This window comes from Mytilus edulis, chromosome 10 (assembly GCF_963676685.1).
Source record: "Mytilus edulis chromosome 10, xbMytEdul2.2, whole genome shotgun sequence".
In the NCBI taxonomy this organism is placed as follows: domain Eukaryota; kingdom Metazoa; phylum Mollusca; class Bivalvia; order Mytilida; family Mytilidae; genus Mytilus; species Mytilus edulis.
In genome coordinates, this window is record NC_092353.1 from 78,780,274 (window position 1) to 78,799,848 (window position 19,575).

The 19,575-nt window shown below is 33.6% G+C and overlaps 1 protein-coding gene across 1 annotated transcript; it reads right to left on the reverse strand.

Annotated features, from left to right (window-relative positions):
* Nucleotides 1-6,452: 6,452 nt before the first annotated feature.
* On the reverse strand, nucleotides 6,453-17,805 carry LOC139491942 (ammonium transporter Rh type A-like). The gene is made up of 10 exons (XM_071279887.1): nucleotides 17,654-17,805; nucleotides 15,840-16,032; nucleotides 15,106-15,256; nucleotides 13,921-14,065; nucleotides 13,260-13,423; nucleotides 12,565-12,702; nucleotides 11,480-11,613; nucleotides 10,752-10,933; nucleotides 8,588-8,741; nucleotides 6,453-6,745 (listed from the first exon to the last, which is right to left on the reverse strand). Exons 1-10 carry the CDS (start codon nucleotides 17,793-17,795, stop codon nucleotides 6,733-6,735), a joined length of 1,416 nt encoding a protein of 471 aa, XP_071135988.1. The 5' UTR covers nucleotides 17,796-17,805; the 3' UTR covers nucleotides 6,453-6,732.
* Between the last annotated feature and the right edge of the window lie 1,770 nt (nucleotides 17,806-19,575).

A 19,575-nucleotide genomic window follows, 5' to 3' on the forward strand; every position in this document is an offset into this window, starting at 1 on the left:
TTGTCCTTGGAATGAATATTAAAAGCAACAATAAAAAAACAACACTTCTGATGATAAAAATCTGATGTGGGCTTATCGTCACGCCTCTGTGCCTCATATATGTTCAAATGTAGGTGAAAAATGTCAACTACTAATTATACAACGTGACCTTAATATTGGGCGAAAAGAGATCTTTTGTCCTCTGGCTAAACAGCAATATCATACCGCTGACATATCTGATAATTAATGATTGATTGTTGTTTGTTTTACGTTCAGTGGCTAATATTTCATGCATGTTCAGGCCGATAAAAGAACTAAGGACAACTGATTACCATAAAATTGAAAATCGTTATTTTGCAATAATAAAAATGAAATCTATTTTTGAAGGAGCATATTTTTTTCACGCTTTAGTATTTTGCTTCCTATTTTTAAGCTTGAGCATACCCAATGAAATTTATTTAAAAAAGAAGTTTACGCTTAATATGGTATCATTCATTTAAATTTTGAAAAAAGCGTATTTCTGTTTTTTTTTAAATTCTGTAAGTTTAGAGTTAAAAGGTCTGGAAACTTCAAACTTTCATGGATCGGTAATTTTAATTTATTTGACAAAAACTTAATATCCGGGTTACTTTTTAAAATGTATCTGATCTGTTAAGATAATGTTTCTCGTAAAAAAAATGTTAAAAGGTATAATAAAACGTAACTTATTCAGTTATAATGGTTCTTCCTTCCGATGGGCTGATTATTTCAAATACTTTGCGACCTCTTAAAAATACTGCCGATTGCAATAATTATATTTTATGAGGAGACTCCATGAAAACTGCTAGGATATTGGTTTCTGTTCCTTTTGTTAAATATCTTAAGATGTTGTATTTTACCAACAGCTGTGCTACACTGCCTGGGCTAGGCTTCATGTAGAATCAAGGACATTTAGTACCATTTTTTTTTTAATTTGCGTGCCGTCTTTTATTTCCCTAATTGTTCAAGTTAGCGGTCAAACTGTTGATAAATTGTTTTTCCCTTTTCAATTCGGTAGCTGCACTGACTGTACAGTTTTGGTAATTGTTAGTTTAATTTTTACGACATATGATAATATATATCAAGGTGGACGCTTGTGCGCGCTAAGTATGGGCTAAGGTTAATCATAGGTATCATGATATTTCTTCAGATAAAATAACTTGTACTTTGCAAAAATGTAGATTTTACCATGCTTTTTTCAAAAATATATAAAGTATAGGTCACCGTGCTATTTTTCAAATTATAAGTCATGCACAATTGTCGAATTTTGTATAAATTATTCATGAAAAAACACTTAAGATTTTTTTTTTGTGTTTAAAAAGAAATCTATAAGACAGAATTTTGAAATAAAATATGAGAAGATAGCTTTTGTAATATGCTTAAAGAAAATAAAAAAAAAAAAATAGTTTCACGGTCACCGAAATTAAAACTAAAACTAAAACTAAAAAATGAAAATTTCATGAACATTCCTTTATTAAAAAATCTTTCAGAGGTATCTACCCTGAAATGGGTAAGTTGAAACATTGATTCCAACAAAAACAAATATTTTTTAAAACTGCCTAATAATGCAATAATTTACCTATTTTCTTTATTGAAATAATAAATCTTACACATTTATTGTGAATCTGTTTCAAAATTTGCAGATTTGAGCAAAGAACTACACCGATTGTGGACTGGGCTGCGTTCAATATCTTAGCTGCTACGTAGTCCTACGTAGATTTTGACTATTCAACGTGTAGCTATATACTAATTGTTACAGATATTGATAGCAGCTACGTAGCTGCTACGATATTGAACTCAACCCAGATATTTTACAATCCAAGATGACGGTATACAGGTTATCATGTTATATGCACGTGCCGAGTGAGTATATTAGCATGATTAGGACCATGTTTTGTTGTTTATTGTTTGTCATTGTATGTACATCTTTTGATGGTAGTTGGTTTGGTCTGTCCAATATTTTTTGTAATTTCTGTTTTTATTTATATGTAATATGAAGAAAATACCTTAAAGAAAGCTTCAACTCTAATAGAACAAATCAAACTTTAAAAAAACTGAAAAACGAACAAAAAACCCAAATAATGATTCTTCCACTGTATTTCGGTATTTCGCCACTGAGTTCTTGATATACTAGTAGTTACATTTTCAAATTATCGTTTTAAATATTTAAAACTTAACTGTTGCCAGTGGATAAATGTCTCTAATGATATACAGATAATCTTAACCTCTCTTTTCGAATGATCCGAAAAAAGATGTGTTTTTTCTTTGTGATCAGGCATGGTCGCCTTTTTTCATGACTCTTTTAATAGGAAATTCAGAGTCCCCTTCAAAGAGGAAAGCAAGAACATTTGACGTCATAATCGAATTTTGATCAATGAAGAACTGAGATCAAACGAACTACACTTTCACTGGTGTTAAACTAATCATGGTAACTGTAGTTACCACGATCCCAATATGGCGGAGGTAGCAATAAGTAAAATCGTATTCTGCTAATTTCTCCGTGTAAACGTGCTGTTTTTAAGAATTTCACAGCAGCCAGGTTGATCTGTACGGTGTTGTTGTTGTGTGTGTGATATAAATATCATTTATGGCCTCGTTAACGAAATAATAGCTATCGAAGATTTTAGGAAGATAATCGTAACTCAAAAAAAAAGATAATTGTAACTTGTGGACAAATCACTTGAAAGATAATCGTAACTGCAAAATATTTCAATGATAATAGTTGCTGATTTTGATAAAAAAAAAAAAAAAAAAAAAATGTGTCATAATAACAACGAACGTGATAGTGCTACGTCTTTTGTTCACCACCATACCCCAAAAGACGACTAAAATATGGTATGAAATTATTATGCACACATCTTTTCCAATCTTTTCAACACAAATTTGATCACTTTATAAGCCTGAATTTAGATTGTTTACAAATTTATGCATAGAAATGAATCAGAAAATTATTATGAACGACAAATTTATGTGACGTATAAAATTTTCTGACGTCAGACACTCAAATCAATAAATGTGTTCGTAGATAGTAGATGTTTTTGTGTTCTGTTAAATTGTTCCTTTTAAAATTGTTAAACGATGATGACTGATGTACCCATATTTTGACTATTATATTTATTGTGTCTGTTTATTTAACGCATCAATGTAAAAATATCGGAAATTGATGAGACTGTCATTAAAGTGAGAGGGTTAGCGCTATAGAACCAGGTTTAATCCACCATTTTCTACATTTGAAAATGCCTGTACCAAGTCAGGAATATGACAGTTCTTGTCCATTCGTTTTTGATGCGTTTTGTTATTTGATTTTGCCATGTGATTATGGACTTTCCCAATTGATCTTCCTCTACGTTCAGTATTTTTGTGATTTTACTTTTTATAGTTGTTTAACTTTCAAAAAAATAAAATAAGAAGATGTGGTATGTTTTACCATGAGACAACTATCCACCAGAGACCAAAAGACGTAGATGTAAGCAACTACAGGTCATTGTACGGCCTTCAACAATGTGCAAAACTTACAGAGAGAGCTAACGAAAACCACTAAATTACAGTCTCCTGACTTGGGACAAGTGCATACAGAATGTAGCAGGGTTAACATACTTGAGAGTGCTCTCCTCATTCTTTTATGAACAAGCATCTCTTTTATTCCTAGATTTCTTATTCTTCTTATTCTTTCTGTGTGATCTCTTCTACGTTTTGATTAACCTTCTAATATCTGCCCCCACCCCCATCCCCCAATAAAAAAAACCATCACAAAGGTGACTAGGGTATAGAAATATGGACACCCTTGGTTTTCTTCCGACCGGCAGTAAAAACCTTGCCATTGGTGCCCGTTTTGGCTTGCGGGATGTATAAATACGCAGCCGCATTCGATTAGAATGACGTTAAATCTGATGCCTCATGTAGAGTGTATGCCACGCTTTCTGTCTGTCGTTCAATGTTTATACAAAACAATTCTATAATTTCACATGGGCAATGTTGGCATACAGGGTTAAAAAAATCAAAAGTATGTTAGAATTAATTTAAGAAATAGACCGATATTTGAAATTGTCCAGAAGTTCTTTAGAATTTATAAGAATCCACAAAGAAAGTTTCATAAGTCAATATCAAGGTTTCGTGTTTATATCAAGATACATTGTACGGTAAGAAAGGGTGAACTATATATGGTTCAGAAATGATTGCAGGATGCAATGTTGTCTATTCATTTGACCTTGAGTTCATTTTATGATCTTTTATGGTTCATATGCTTAATTCATGTTAAATTTTTGTTATAAGGTCTGATTCGCAGATGTTTTAAACAAGATGTTAACTGTTAACTGTACATATCTGTCTTGCAGGGTTCGTTTGACCATGACCTCATTTACATAGATAATTTATAATGCTAACTGTATGTTTTCATTTTATAGATTTTCAATATGAATCAAATCATGACGTGCAAAGCAGGTGAATCATTACAGCTTGTGACTCATGTTGGTGTTCTGTGGATTTACTTATTTTCATGGGTATCAATGTCTTTGAAATGAGGAAATCTGGCATTTTCGTGGATATTTGATTTCGTGGTTTTGTTAGTCACGGCATACAGAGCCTATAGAAATTTTTTAATTCGTTGTACATTTGAATTCGTGGTTTACTTATTCACAAGAAACCCACGAGCATTTGTATCCAACGAATTAAATGAATCCACAGTATATTATATTTAGATTTTTGAAGGAAACTTTCACCTTGCTCTGGAATATTTGAGACATTTGTTAGAATCAATTATTGTTTCAGAATGAATTACGTTTAAATTAATACACTTCATTCAACCAATAGAACTGCATTGTATTTCAACAAAATAGTCCGATCTTAAGATAATCATAATGGTAGCTTGGTTCAGTAATATTTGATAGAGGTAGAATTGTATTTTGCAAACAGGCAAGTGCAGCTCTGAAATCTGTATATCGCAGTTATTGGTCTACCAATATGTAAACAAAAATATTGTTTAAGTGATTTGTAAGTAAACGAAAATCAGATATAGTTATAGAATTTGCACACAAGTACAATGAATGTGTTGACGGTGTGATCAAAACTCATCAAAATTAAAAAAGGAAAATTGACGACGCAATGACCAAAGCAAACAAAAAACGTTAAGGCATGCTCACAAGTGACAACGTAATAAATTAAAGATTTAGCAGCTCAGGAAACACATACCATGTAGGATTTAATAATGTCCTCCTTGAAAAAATGTCAACTGGACACATTTTGACAATATTTACTTATTTAAAGTGTCCTGGACGCAATTTCCTATAAAAACATGTCCTCATGTATGAAAAAGTGTCCATGAACATGGACATTATTCACTACCATAATACTAGGTGGTCACAGGATATTGTGTCCGCCAGCGTATTTTTAAATATGATTAAAGTATCAAATGATATCCATTGCCTTGTTATTACTGGACGCATTTTAACTTTAATTGTGAACTTGTATTAATTGTTACTTGGTCAATATGGACATACAAATTGTCTCATTGACCCTCAGACCAACCTTTTCTTCATATCTATATCTTTTGATATAATTATATACTTGTATAATTCAAACTCAAATAAGTAACAGATGCTGTCCAGTTTTATTTTACCTTGAAAGACACAATTTAATAACATTCACTCCGAAAATGTGTTCTGCAGATGGACCATATTTCATAACTGTTGCTGTAAAATGCTGTCCACTTAGGAGACAATATTTCATGGCAATGGACATTATTTATTTTGTATTGCCTTCTTCTCTGACATAATAAATAAAGTAAAGTTCTTCATATTTGAGTTTACACTTCCTTCTTATTGTTATTCTTTCATTGTCATTACCATTTGCTGTGAATTTCTTAGAACTTAAATTTCTCTATATTCACTTCCATCCATTATTTATTTGTTTACATTTGTATATTGATCAATTTCTCATCAATCCGTCATATTTTAAGTACAATTCAAGTATAATAAAACTTTGTAAAAACCTTTGTATTATTTCCTTTCGAGGACACAATTTACTAGCAACTGCTATGAACATTTGTCCTGTGGACACTATTTCATATTGTTAGCAGTAAAAATCTGTCCTTTTGAGGGACACCATTCCATGGCAAGGGATATTATTAAATACCAAATTTCAATGAAAAACTGTCCACGTGGAACCTTTTTCAAAGGACACTATTATGATTTACAATCGCACCATGGTGAGCCCTTTGGGACCGGACGTTTGATCAGTCTAACTCTACCACCAACAGTCACTGTGAAACTTGTTGAAACTTATTTTTCTATATATAGGATAAAGGATGATGGTGCCCAGAAATCTTTCAATGTGAGGAACAAGGAAATTGCTCCGGAATATTGAACACACTTTTTTTTCAGCGAAAGCTGGAATTCTTATAAATAAATACTAGAATGCAATATAGAATCTATCTCCTTGTGAAGTAAATTCATTTTTTTTAATGACATCAAGACTCACATTGCACCAGCTTAAACGCCAAATACGAAGTTAATTGTAGCTAAGTAGTACTGGTCATTCCTGTAGTAAATAAAAAAAAGTTCAATTGTTGTATACAACAGTAATCACTATATTCAACATAAGACATTCAATTGCAATAAAAAAAAAGCACAATATTTAAAAAATGTTTTTGTCTTCAGTTTCCATTTTACACAGTATTGCAGTACGTCACAACTGAAACCACCTTTAGTGTACTAGCTTTCTGTTTGCTTGCATATTCCATTATATTAAAGGTCTGAAAGTGAAAATATAAAGTATTCCATCATTTTATAACATAAATATATACCAAATGATGCAGAAAATGCTTACCATGATTCATTATCATTCGTCAGATATCAATTTTTTTCGTTTGTACAGGTGAACCATGATTCATTATCATTCGTCAGATATCAATTATTTTCGTTTGTACAGGTGAACCATGATTCATTATCATTCGTCAGATATCAATTATTTTCGTTTGTACAGGTGAACCATGATTCATTATCATTCGTCAGATATCAATTATTTTCGTTTGTACAGGTGAACCATGATTCATTATCATTCGTCAGATATCAATTATTTTCGTTTGTACAGGTGAACCATGATTCATTATCATTCGTCAGATATCAATTATTTCCGTTTGAACAGGTGAACCATGATTCATTATCATTCGTCAGATATTAATTATTTCAGTTTGTACAGGTGAACCATGATTCATTATCCTTCGTCAGATATCAATTATTTTCGTTTGTACAGGTGAACCATGATTCATTATCATTCGTCAGATATCAATTATTTGCGTTTGTACAGGTGAACCATGAATTTAAATGTTCAGCGGATTATAAATTTGTATAGGCTTTGTATGTAAAGATTGGCAAAACCACGAGATCAAGTATCCACGAACATGCAAGCATTTAACAAGCCACAAAAATTGATACCTACGACAATAGATGAATCCACATGTTTGGATGGTAAGTTTAAACGCTGTAGATAGATTGATACATGATATACTTACATATGTATGGGAATAACAAGGCGAAAGTAGTTAACCGATGTTCAAATTTCGTAAATCGATAAAAAAAAAATAAAGTAAACAAAACATGTAATATACCACAACTTCACGGTGGTCCAAGGTAAATAATGATAGGAAATGCAAGAGATTAAATATCTTCACAACTTGGAGATATTACCTCCATATACAGCTGCTAGAAAGTTTAAAATAGAGAAACTGAAATCCTTTTTTTTTGTCGTAAAAGTTTTGTTCTCAACCAACGTCATTGTCAATTTATATATGAATGTGAATCGGACTTAAATCTTTCTTTAGAATCATGTATATTAGCTTGGATAGATGTGCTCAACTTATTCACCACACTTTATGACAGTTTCCGTGAGATAGCTGATAGAAAAGTTTAAAACTTCACATTATAAATTGAAGTCAACAATGTTAAAAGAGGTTTCGCGCAACACCTAAAAGGATAGGAAATGCAAGCGACCTGAGATCACCCCTTGTTTTAGGTGGGGTTCGTGTTGCTTATTCTTTAGTTTTCTATGTTGTGTCATGGGTTCTATTGTTTGTCTGTTTGTCTTTTTCATTTTTAGCAAGGCTTGTCAGTTTCAATATTTTCGATTTATGAGTTTGACTGTACCTCTGGTATCTTTCGTCCCTCTTTTGGAAGATCCAGCATAAATTATATAACATCTGTTGTAAGGACACTTAGGTACTAAGATATATAAGCATTTGCATTTAACATTTCCGAAAAATAATTCCTGCACCTTCAGTCATGATTTATTCAATTGAATTTTTCGTATGTATACATGCATTTTTGTTTAAATATTACCATTTTAATTTCAACATTTGTATTACACACCTGTATATACTAAATGTTTCAAAATTACATGAATGCAAAATATATCTATGTGTTGACAACTTGTGCTTTGGAATTGTAATTTGTTCAAGGTAAATTTTAGGCGTGTTTTTAGCAGCCATTTCCCCCCAAAATGTCACAGCGTGGATTAAAAGTACGAACGAGACATTATACACATGATTATATCTAAATTCAATAAATTGCTCCAAATCAAACTAGCAATTGATACATACGTTCTTGGATCATCACTGCTATTGATATAATTCCTCTCGCCATTTGTAATAACGCCTGATGGGTAACCTTCTGTAGATATGTTCCAATGTACTCGGTCGTCAAACAACGAATCCCCATCAGGTCTGTCACAAACCGGAAGTTTCAAAATAAAACCTATACAACAGATACTAGAAAAAGTATAAACGACCAAAAAGGAAGAAGATAAAAATATTTACATTATCAAGTACTATTGACTTTGATTAGAATAAAAAGTTTATCATAGTCAACCGTAAAGTATCATAATAGTTGTTCTAATAACCAAGGCCAAAATATATTCGGATTTCCTGTCTCCTGTAGGCCACAAAACATTCTTGTTTCGGGCCTCCTGAACGCTAAATTATATTCTGGTTTCGAGCCTCTAGAAGGCCATAATACATTCTTGTATCCGGCCTCCTAAACGCTAAATTATATTCTTGTTTCGAGCCTTCAGAAGGCCATAATACATTCTTGTTTCGGGTCTCCTAAATGCTAAATTATATTCTGGTTTCGAGCCTCCAGAAGGCCATAATACATTCTTGTTTCCGGCCTCCTGAACGCTAAATCATATTCCGGTTTCACGCCTCCAGAAGGTTATAATACATTCTTTTTTTCGGCCTCCTGAACGCTAAATTATATTCTGGTTTCGAGCCGCCAGAAGGCCAGGATACATTCTTGTTTCCGGCCTCCTAAACGCTAAATTATATTCTGGTTTCGAGCCTTCAGAAGGCCATAATACATTCTTGTTTCCGGCCTCCTAAATGCTAAATTATATTCTGGTTTCGAGCCTCCAGAAGGTTATAATACATTCTTTTGTCCGGCCTCCTGAACGCTAAAGTATATTTTGGTTTCGAGCCTCCAGAAGGCCATGATACATTCTTGTTTCCGGCCTCCTAAACGCTAAAGTATATTCTGGTTTCGAGCCTCTAGAAGGCCATAATACATTCTTGTTTCCGGCCTCCTGAACGCTAAATCATATTCCGGTTTCACGCCTCCAGAAGGTTATAATACATTCTTTTTTCGGCCTCCTGAACGCTAAATTATATTCTGGTTTCGAGCCGCCAGAAGGCCAGGATACATTCTTGTTTCCGGCCTCCTAAACGCTAAATTATATTCTGGTTTCGAGCCTTCAGAAGGCCATAATACATTCTTGTTTCCGGCCTCCTAAATGCTAAATTATATTCTGGTTTCGAGCCTCCAGAAGGTTATAATACATTCTTTTGTCCGGCCTCCTGAACGCTAAAGTATATTTTGGTTTCGAGCCTCCAGAAGGCCATGATACATTCTTGTTTCCGGCCTCCTAAACGCTAAATTATATTCTGGTTTCGAGCCTCCAGAAGTTTATAATACATTTTTTTCCGGCCTCCTGAACGCTAAATTATATTCTGATTTCGAGCCTCCAGAAGGTTATAATACATTTTTTTTCCGGCCTCCTGAACGCTAAATTATCTTCTGGTTTCGAGCCTCCAGAAGGCCATAATACATTCTTGTTTCCGGCCTCCTGAACGCTAAATCATATTCCGGTTTCACGCCTCCAGAAGGCCAAAATATACACTTGTTTTTTGCCTCCTGTACGCCAAAATATATTCTTGTGTCCTGCCTCCTGAAGGCCAAAAATATATTTTAGTGTCCTGCCCTAACTGACAAAAAATGAGATAGGTATATGGTTTTTATATAACAGTTTACATAAGACTCTGTAATACGAAATAATCTTCAATTCATAGTAATGTTCGTTGTGAAATTTTGAATAAGAAGGTGGGCATTTAACATAAGTTTGATATTTTGGCCTAATTCGTCGAATGTTTTAAAACATGTAGATTCTATTCGGCATATAATATTCAAACTCATTAAGTTGTATGCAATACAGTTGAAAATCGACATGGGGAATATGTCAAAGTGACAACAACCCGACCAATGAGCAGAAAACAGCAGAAAGCCATAAATTGGTCTTCAACAAAGCGAGGAATCACACACCCTGAAGTGGGATTCGCCTGACCCTAAAAACATGTGTACTAGTTCAGGAAAATAAAAGTCATACTTAACTCCAAAACATATAAATGAACAAAAATAAAACTGTTTATCAAAGCATTGATTAATGTGTATAATATGGCGTATAATTGATCTACATATATTGTTTAAATACTCTACCTGTGATTGTCCCGCCTACTAAAGCAATAGCTAAAGTGATTATCAAAGCAACCATCTGGTACCCTCCTTGTTCCACCCCACTCCTGCCTAGCCCTGGTTTCCATGTCGAATTCGTGTCATGGTAATGTTTGTACTCGGCGCTGTTGAATGCAGGTGCTCGGCCGTGAAAAATTACAAATACACTGTACAAAAGAAAACAGTTCATTTGACTTACAAATGCATTAGTAGTGGTGAGTATTTTTCTTGCCAGCATCGAACTATGGAATGCGGGACATAGGGATGTTATAAATCCAGCGGCGTCAGCTGATCAAATTGATTGCAAGATGATGACTGAGTGATTGCAAACCTGATTTCCCTGCATGAAAATCATTTGCAAAACTGGACCCGTACAGGATCAAATAAAACAAAAATGTTGTAGGGTTTAAAAACGGAAAGGTCAAAATCGATCTAAGACTCATTATCGCTACCCAAAGTTCTACATTCATTAATGATAAAAGCTAAAATAGCTAAAATCGATCTTGACCTTCACAAAGTCACAGGAATCTATATATATATATAAATTTGACAAGATTCCGTCATAAGGTTTCAAGGTATTACACAGACAACGCTTTAAATATCACTTTGCGATACCTTAAGGTCTAAAACTACCAATTAATCATCATGATAGAAATTTAACATTCCATCTGTTGTCTTTCAAAATTATGTTTCATAATAATATAACTCAATACCTGTCGCTCCATTTTTCATATGAAGACAGAGCTGCCAATACTGCACTAGCGATGCCTGCAAGAACCCCTGGCATACCATGTAGATTATGTACACCACACGTGTCATGAAGCTTGATTTTAGATGACAAACAAGGCTGAAAAAACAAATTATATGTGTTTTATACATGTTCAAATAATCAAGATTAAAAGCTCGGTTTTATTGGGTTTTTTTTAATACTTCAGTCAATTGATAGTCCCTCCGGGACGAACTGAGACAGATTTCAAAGAGACATACTGTTAATATAAAAGAACTTTTTTTTATACTGGGCACCCCTCTATTACTGTTTACAATCTAAAACAAATAATGATTAAGTATCCTTACTTAAAACTGATAACTGAGGCTCCGTCTTGATCTAGAGGTATACCAGCTTCAGCATAATTTCTGATATCAATTTAAAACCGATAGTCGCGATAAGTTCAGTGTTGCCGAGCACACGATAACTATTAGCTTTAAGCTCCCTATGCATTGACAGACATATCAGATTCTTGTCGAATCTAACTTACTGCAAACAATATAATATCGGAATCCGATCAAAGGAGTTATGTTCAACAACTAATAACTAGAGCATCATGTTGATCTGGAGGCAAACAAGCTTCCCGTCGACTAAAGTAGATTATAAATATTAATCTAAAATCGATAGTTGATAACAGTGCTACCACTTAACTGATAACATATGATATCACCCACGGTGATTGAAAGGCCTGACAGCTTCTTATTGAATTTTTGGTACTTGCTGTAAAATAAAATATCTAAAACTGATAGTCGTGAAGTGTCTCACATACCAGCTTCCTGTTGACTTTATACTACTGGTTCATGTCAACAATCTAAAACCAAATGTCGTAATGGTCCAGCAAAACAATTTAGAACTAGAGCTCTACATAGATTGAGAGGCATATCTAATTTTTTTCATCAGCATCCTGTTTACATTTAAGAGTAACAGCAGTCTATATTTAAAGAGACAGATCGGACTAACGATTATAAGTGCTCCCCATAGATTGAGAGTCATGCCATTTTCCTCCATTTTCCTGTAGATTTTTATACTTACTGTTATCAATCTAAACCCGATAGTCGATAAGAGTCCTGACAAACAACCAATAACTAGGCCTCCCCAAGGATGCAAAGGCATACCAGCTGTTGATCCTACAGCTACCCCTCCAGCAAGTGTTGCATTCTGTATGTGAACCTACATTGTAAACACAAACATTGCCGATAATTTGATGGAAGCTCATATGATAGTTATATACTTTTTCAGTTCAATTGCAATTTGTTTGTCGATTGATGTAAAGTACTGCTTGTTGACGGCGGGTGCCACACGACGGGTACCACATGTGGAGCAGGATCTGCTTACTTTTCCGGAGCAACTGAGATCACCCCTAGTTTTTGGTGGGGTTCGTGTTGTTTATTCTTTAGTTTTCTATGTTGTGTCGTGTGTACTATTGTTTGTCTGTTTGTCCTTTCATTTTTAGCCATGGCGTTGTCAGTTTGTTCTCAATTAATGAGTTTGACTGACCCTCTGGTATCTTTCGTCCCTCTTTGGCATTAGACTTAAACCGAGTTAATGTCAACAAACCAACCAACCATACTTATGATCACAAAAAGGCAAACAAAAAGATGGAGATTTAAAGATCTTAGTCCATGCAATATACACGTTTTTTTCAAATTATCTGTTAAACTTTCAAAAATGGTCAACACGTTTATCTATTGAATGAAAGGAAATCATGAGTCCGTGTTTACACTTACCATTTCTAATTTCCCATTTTTATCAACAATTGACGATACTGCAAAGGTTATAATAGTGCAGGCAACCAACGAGAGGTAAGTATTTATTACAGCTCGGTACTGTTCTCCACCGGAAGCGGCTCCTCCATTAAAACTTGGCCAATACAACCACAGAAATATGGTTCCTGTTAAATCAAAAAAAAAAAGAAATAATATATTTGTTCTTCAAACCTGGAAAGAAAGTATTCACAAATGTAAATTGATATAGCATTAACAAGCCAGAGCGGAAATGCTGTTTTATGCGTCTTTTTAGTATTAAGTTCTATAAACCTTTTTTACTATAATGAGTTTGAAAAACTGATAATTTACCTGCAACATGTTACTTTTGTAGTACTCCTTCAGTACTTTACAATGAATGTACTTTTGTTCTACATTATGTTTTATTTTTACATTAATCTTTACTTCAAGTTTAAATTCACTGTTTTGTATTGTGTTAATTTTAACCGTCTCTGTGGTACAATGGCTGTCATGGAAGTTTGTACAAATTATGAATTGTAAAATGAGACAACCTTGAAATAGTCAAATAATTTGGAATTTTATTCAACACTTTCAGTACTTTATTTGTTTTCAGTTCATCAAAATTAAAGTGTTAAAATATAAAATTGTCAATAAATATTGTTACCTATCATGGAAAATAGATCAGAATGGTAAACTGTCCCTTCATTTTGATGTTCGTCCAGATTGTCGCTGTATAATACTCTTGCTACCGCAAGCCCAAAATAAGCACCAAAAGCGTGAATAAAAATAGATTCACCAAGATCAACTACCTAAAAAATAATTACAAAATAGATCATATTCAAATTTTATGTGGTTACTTATAAGAAATAACACCTACTACATGACCAAAACCAAATACTCTCGCTAACGCTAATACCAAATTGGTTCCGAATGCACGCCCGTACAAACTAGTTTCTTCTCATGTATTTGTTTGGTTGTAATACATTTTTTAAAATTAATTTCTTTATCTTTTTCAATTTTTGAACTTGAATATTATGAGGCTGAGATTTAGTTGAAGTCATTGTATTTAAAGGGGCATTAGCTACGAGATATAAACTTAAAATATGACATTTTTTTTTTCATTCATTAATGAAAGTGATAAAATAAAATAATAATTCGCTTTTATCAGATAATTTGGATCCATTTTGTCACAATAAGCTAAGAAACACTACTTGCAAGTGAATAATTTGGCCTCATTGAAACCATAATCTTGTGACCTTCACTGTAACCGGTTACCCCTTAGGTGGAGACGGAAATAGACGAATTATAAAAATATGTTTACTTTTATGCATAATCCACTTAATTGCCATCACGAGTTGGTTGACCGTTATGGAATAACCGTTTCACAAATGATATCGAATATGTTCCTTACGTCGTAACTACAATCCCCTTCCCTTTCATGAATGTGACCTACCGAATTAGACTATTTACCGGATTTGTAATCAAAAAGCAACACGACGGGTGCCACATGTGGAGCAGGATCTGCTTACCCTTCCGGAGCACCTGAGATCACCCCTATAGTTTGTGGTGGGGTTCGTGTTGTTTATTCTTTAGTTTTCTATGTTGTGTCATGTGTATTATTGTTTTTCTGTTTGTCTTTTTCATTTTTAGCCATGGCGTTGTCAGTTTGTTTTAGATTTATGAGTTTGACTGTCCCTTTGGTATCTTTCGTCCCTCTTTTAATTGCTTAAACGCAGTATTTCCGAAGATCGCGAATTAATAGATATATCTTGTGACCAAACATGTACGCGTTTAACATTTTTTACGAAAACAAAAACAAAATAATATGCTTGACTACATTTGAACTTACATTTAAGAGTCGAAGGCCAATATGTTCATTGAGTTGTGACAATACAACTTCTATCACAGCCATTATAAGTAGTTGTAAAGCACTCGTTTTACCAAGAACAGTCCCAAACGAAATAAGGATCGTGGCTGCTGCAAAGTCAGCCGTCAGCATACTGTAAAAATATAATACAAAATTATGTGTTCAGTAGTTGTCGTTTGTTTGTGTGGTTCATAGTTGTTTGTTGTTTCTCATTTTTTTATATATATATTGAAGACCGTTGGTTTTCCTGTGAATTGTTTTACATACATTGTAGGTCGTTTTGGGCCCTTTAAATAATTATCGCTTGGTGTTCGGCACTGTGTTGGAGACCGTTTTTTTCATCTATAATGTGCATTGGCATTCATACCACATCATTTTTGTTCAAAGTATATTGTATCATTCATGAACTTTCTTATAATGAATCCATGATATCTGTTCCGACAAATATTCTATACACTTTATTCCATGAGGACATTCTAGGAGACATAATATTACATAATATTTCTTCCACTTGCTATTTATATTGTGATGGAATATTTTTTCATGTGCTGATCACGTGCATGCCAGTTTCGAGGGGTCCACTGTTTATGTTCCCCACACATTTTCAAAGTGACTGGATCCACGTCCACCTGCATAAAATCCTGTTCCTTAGTGTTGTCACATTTACAAATTCATCAGATAAAGTATAATCTTAAATAATCTGTTTTACAACTTACTCACTTAGACCTATGCTGAATTTTCCACCTTGCATGACGTTGCCATGAATAAAGCCTCTAACAATAAGGGTCCACTGGATAACAAACGACGCTAGGAGTAAGTTGATCCCGATTGCTGAGTAGCCATACCGCTTAAGGAACGTCATTAAAAATCCAAAACCAATAAATATCATTACGTGCACATCCTGGAACACTGAAATAGAATTCAAATATAATGAAGTGTGTGCAAAGGAGAATGAAGAAAGAGCTGTCCCTTTGCTTGTTGTACCAGGCCTAATTGTTTCCATTGTTTATTACCTAAAAGACTATTGATTGATTATTGATGTTTAACACCACGTGTATGACATTTGGCAGTTTGTATTGATAGAGTAAATAAAAGTATCAGGAGAGAACCACTTACCTAAAAGGTTCGTTCAATTTATAATTTTTCTGATCAACATTTTTTTCTTTTAAAAAAGAATTTGCCAGTATATGCAGTAATTTGGATTGTATAGATTTGGTTAATCTTATTCAAATGCTTTAATTTTTTCGTTTGATTAGTGTTCGGTTTAGTTTTTTTTTTCGTTTTTTTTTCTCCTTTCTTTTCGTCATATCTCTTTATTATTTTTTTTATTGTTGTGTCTTACAACATAAAACACTTGTCCTAAATTAGATTACAGCATAATTAAATAAAAGTCAATTTTTACAATAATGAAGTGAATTCAGGAATGCTTCTTAAAATAAATGATAAGTTTTTCTGTGTTGTATTTTTATTTTTCTATACAAGACATCAACTCGTTCTTATGTTGTACTGTTATACCACTGTCCTAGGTTAGTGGAGGGTTTGGATCCCGCTAACATGTTTAACCCCGCCACATTATTTATGTATGTGCCTGTCCCAAGTCAGGAGCCTGTAATTCAGTGGTTGTCGTTTGTTTATGTGTTACATATTTGTTTTTCGTTTATTTTTTTTTTATATTAATAAGGCCGTTAGTTTTCTAGTTTGAATTGTTTTACATTGTCATATCGGGGCCTTTTATAGCTGACTATGCGGTATGGGCTTTGCTCATTGTTGAAGGCCGTACGGTGACCTATAGTTGTTATTGTCTGTGTCATTTTGGTCTGTTGTGGACAGTTGTCTCATTGGCAATCATACCACATCTTCTTTTTTATATTCAACCATGCGATGTATATATATATATCATATGTATAGACTAGGTATGTTTGGCAATCTATGTTTTTATTTGTGTAACTGAATTAATATCTGTACTGAGATTGTGTATGTATTCATTTATTATATAATAATCTATGGTGTTAATGTACCAAGTTAGGCATACAGCTCATGTACTGGTACATAAACAAGGGGTGTTCAATTGATGATTATTGATATATATATATAGGAAGATGTGATATGAGTGTCAATGGGACAACTCTCCATCCAAGTAACAATTTATAAAAGTATTTTGTTTTAATTTTCAAGTAAACTTTCTAAATGTCAATGGGACAACTCTCCATCCAAGTAACAATTTATAAAAGTATTTTGTTTTAATTTTCAAGTAAACTTTCTAAATGACGTACAGAAAAGGGTTAGGTAGTTCGTCTTTCTGACCTGAACGGAGTTTTAAATTACAAAAAATAGAATAATGTACAAAAGAACAGAATAAAAGCCAATAATTAAAGATAGAAGACTAGAAGGCAAAACATAAAGAATTGAGAATAATTGGGTGTTGAATTATTAGATAACAGATAAAATGGTATAACAAAAAGAATAGAGAAAGGAAAGACCCAACGTACAGACCTTCATATTTGCCATAATCATTATCCTCGACACTTACTTGGGTACATTGCTATGACTGGAGTTTTTCCACTTCTTGACTTTGCTTGTGCTGGTTCTTCATACTCAGCCAAAAGTCCAAAAATAATCACAAATATAATTTGACATGCTATCAATAAAAATGAAAACTTTAACTTAGCCATGCTAATATTTTTCTTCTTCTTCTTTTATTCCACAAGAAGACGAGTTCCTAAACTAAAGCAATTCAGAAAGCAGAAGATACAAAACCCGTGACAATAATGTTCTTCCCTACAGCTTAAAATAAAGTACAAAGCTGTATTATATTTTCCCTTGTCCTTGAAATATATTGAAGCAACAATAAAAAAAAACACTTTTGATGATAAAAATCACATATGGGTATATCGTCACGCTTCTGTGCCTTATATGTGTCAATAATGTTAATGTCAACAGCTAAAAATGCACTGTGACCTTACTATCTATGACATAAATGAGATAGTTGTTTAACTGGACCAACAGGTATATCATAACACTGACATGATTTTATACAACTATACAGGTCAGATAATTACTGATTGCTAGCTGTTTGCTTAACGTCCAGTAGCAAATATTTCATACATGTAAAGGTCTATCATGATGAAAATGGAAATTTCAAAGTATTTTTTTCTATTTTTAGGCTTGATCATACCCGATGAAAAGTAATAATTAAAAAGGTTTGCGCCTCAAATGGTATCATGCATTTTTTTCCTTCTGCTTGAGCTACTGTATTGAACCAGCTACTATGGCTACACCACATAAGCTACCTTCCAGTAGTAGCACTCACATTTTGACTCTTTTTTTGATAGTATGTACCGCTTTTTATTTTCTTGTCATAATGTTGGTAAAATTACATTTTTTACAACTTTTCAACAATAAAGATTGATTAGTTGCTGTTACCGCCACTTTCAACACTGTTGTGCTATTCCGTGGCGGTCAGTTTTAATTGGTGGTCGAAGCTGACAAGCCTAATCAATAAGAAAGCTATTAAGTTTTACGGACACCATTACAAGTTGGTAGACCGTAATTGAGATCACCGATGATAGTGAATATGTTCCTAATGTCGTTGTTAGATTCCTATCCCCTTTCCCCGAATATGACCTACTGAATTATACTTGTAACCCAATTTGTATTTACATGAACAACACGACGGGAGCCATATGTAGAACAGGATCTGCTTACCCTTCCGGAGCACCTAAAATCGACCCCAGTCTTTGTTAGGGTTCCTGTTGCTCAGTCTTTAGTTTTCTATGTTGTGTTTTGTGTAGTTTTGTGTAGTTTTGTCTGTCTGTCTGTCGGTTGGTCTTTTCCTTTTTTACCCTTGGCGTTGTCAGTTTATTTTCGACCTATGAATTTGAATGTTCTTCTGGTATCTTTCACTTTTCTTTTAGGATTGGAGTCGAGTGCACCTGTCCCTTGCGGGATTCGAATTCACAAAATCAGTATTGACTGGCCAGTCATACAGTATGACTACCTCGATTTTTAATTCAGACGACACTGTTCACTTACATAAACCACCGTTATAATGATTTAGAAAGCTATGTATTGTTACCATATATACTGTAAGCAAAAAGGTATTCAATAGATATAGGGAGGTGTGGTATGAGTGTACTTCGTTAGTAAATCTGTTTATTTTTAATTAGTACAATATCGAATTTTTTGACATTCAATAACTGGGAATCTACAAAACTAAACGATGAACGAAGAGGGTTGGCGGCAACCGCTTGTAAACACGTTTAAAACCGCAACATCCTGTATTAGTGGAGCGTCGGAGAGGACAATTTTAGAAATTTAAATTACCTAAATACCTCATGGAATTTTAATTTCTTAAATTATCTATTGATTATTCAGCTTCAGAAAAATGTTGTCGTAAATATCAAATCTGGTACAATTGGCGTTAATTGTTTTACATTGTCTTATCGGGGCCTA

Coding starts and splice junctions, on each gene's coding strand:
- LOC139491942 (XM_071279887.1), bottom strand. CDS start 17,795: ATGGCTAAGTTAAAGTTTTCATTTTTATTGATAGCATGTCAAATTATA. Junction 12,703..13,259: donor AAAATGGGAAATTAGAAATG/GTAAGTGTAAAC, acceptor TTTACAATGTAG/GTTCACATACAGAATGCAAC. Junction 10,934..11,479: donor TATGAAAAATGGAGCGACAG/GTATTGAGTTAT, acceptor TCTTTTGTACAG/TGTATTTGTAATTTTTCACG.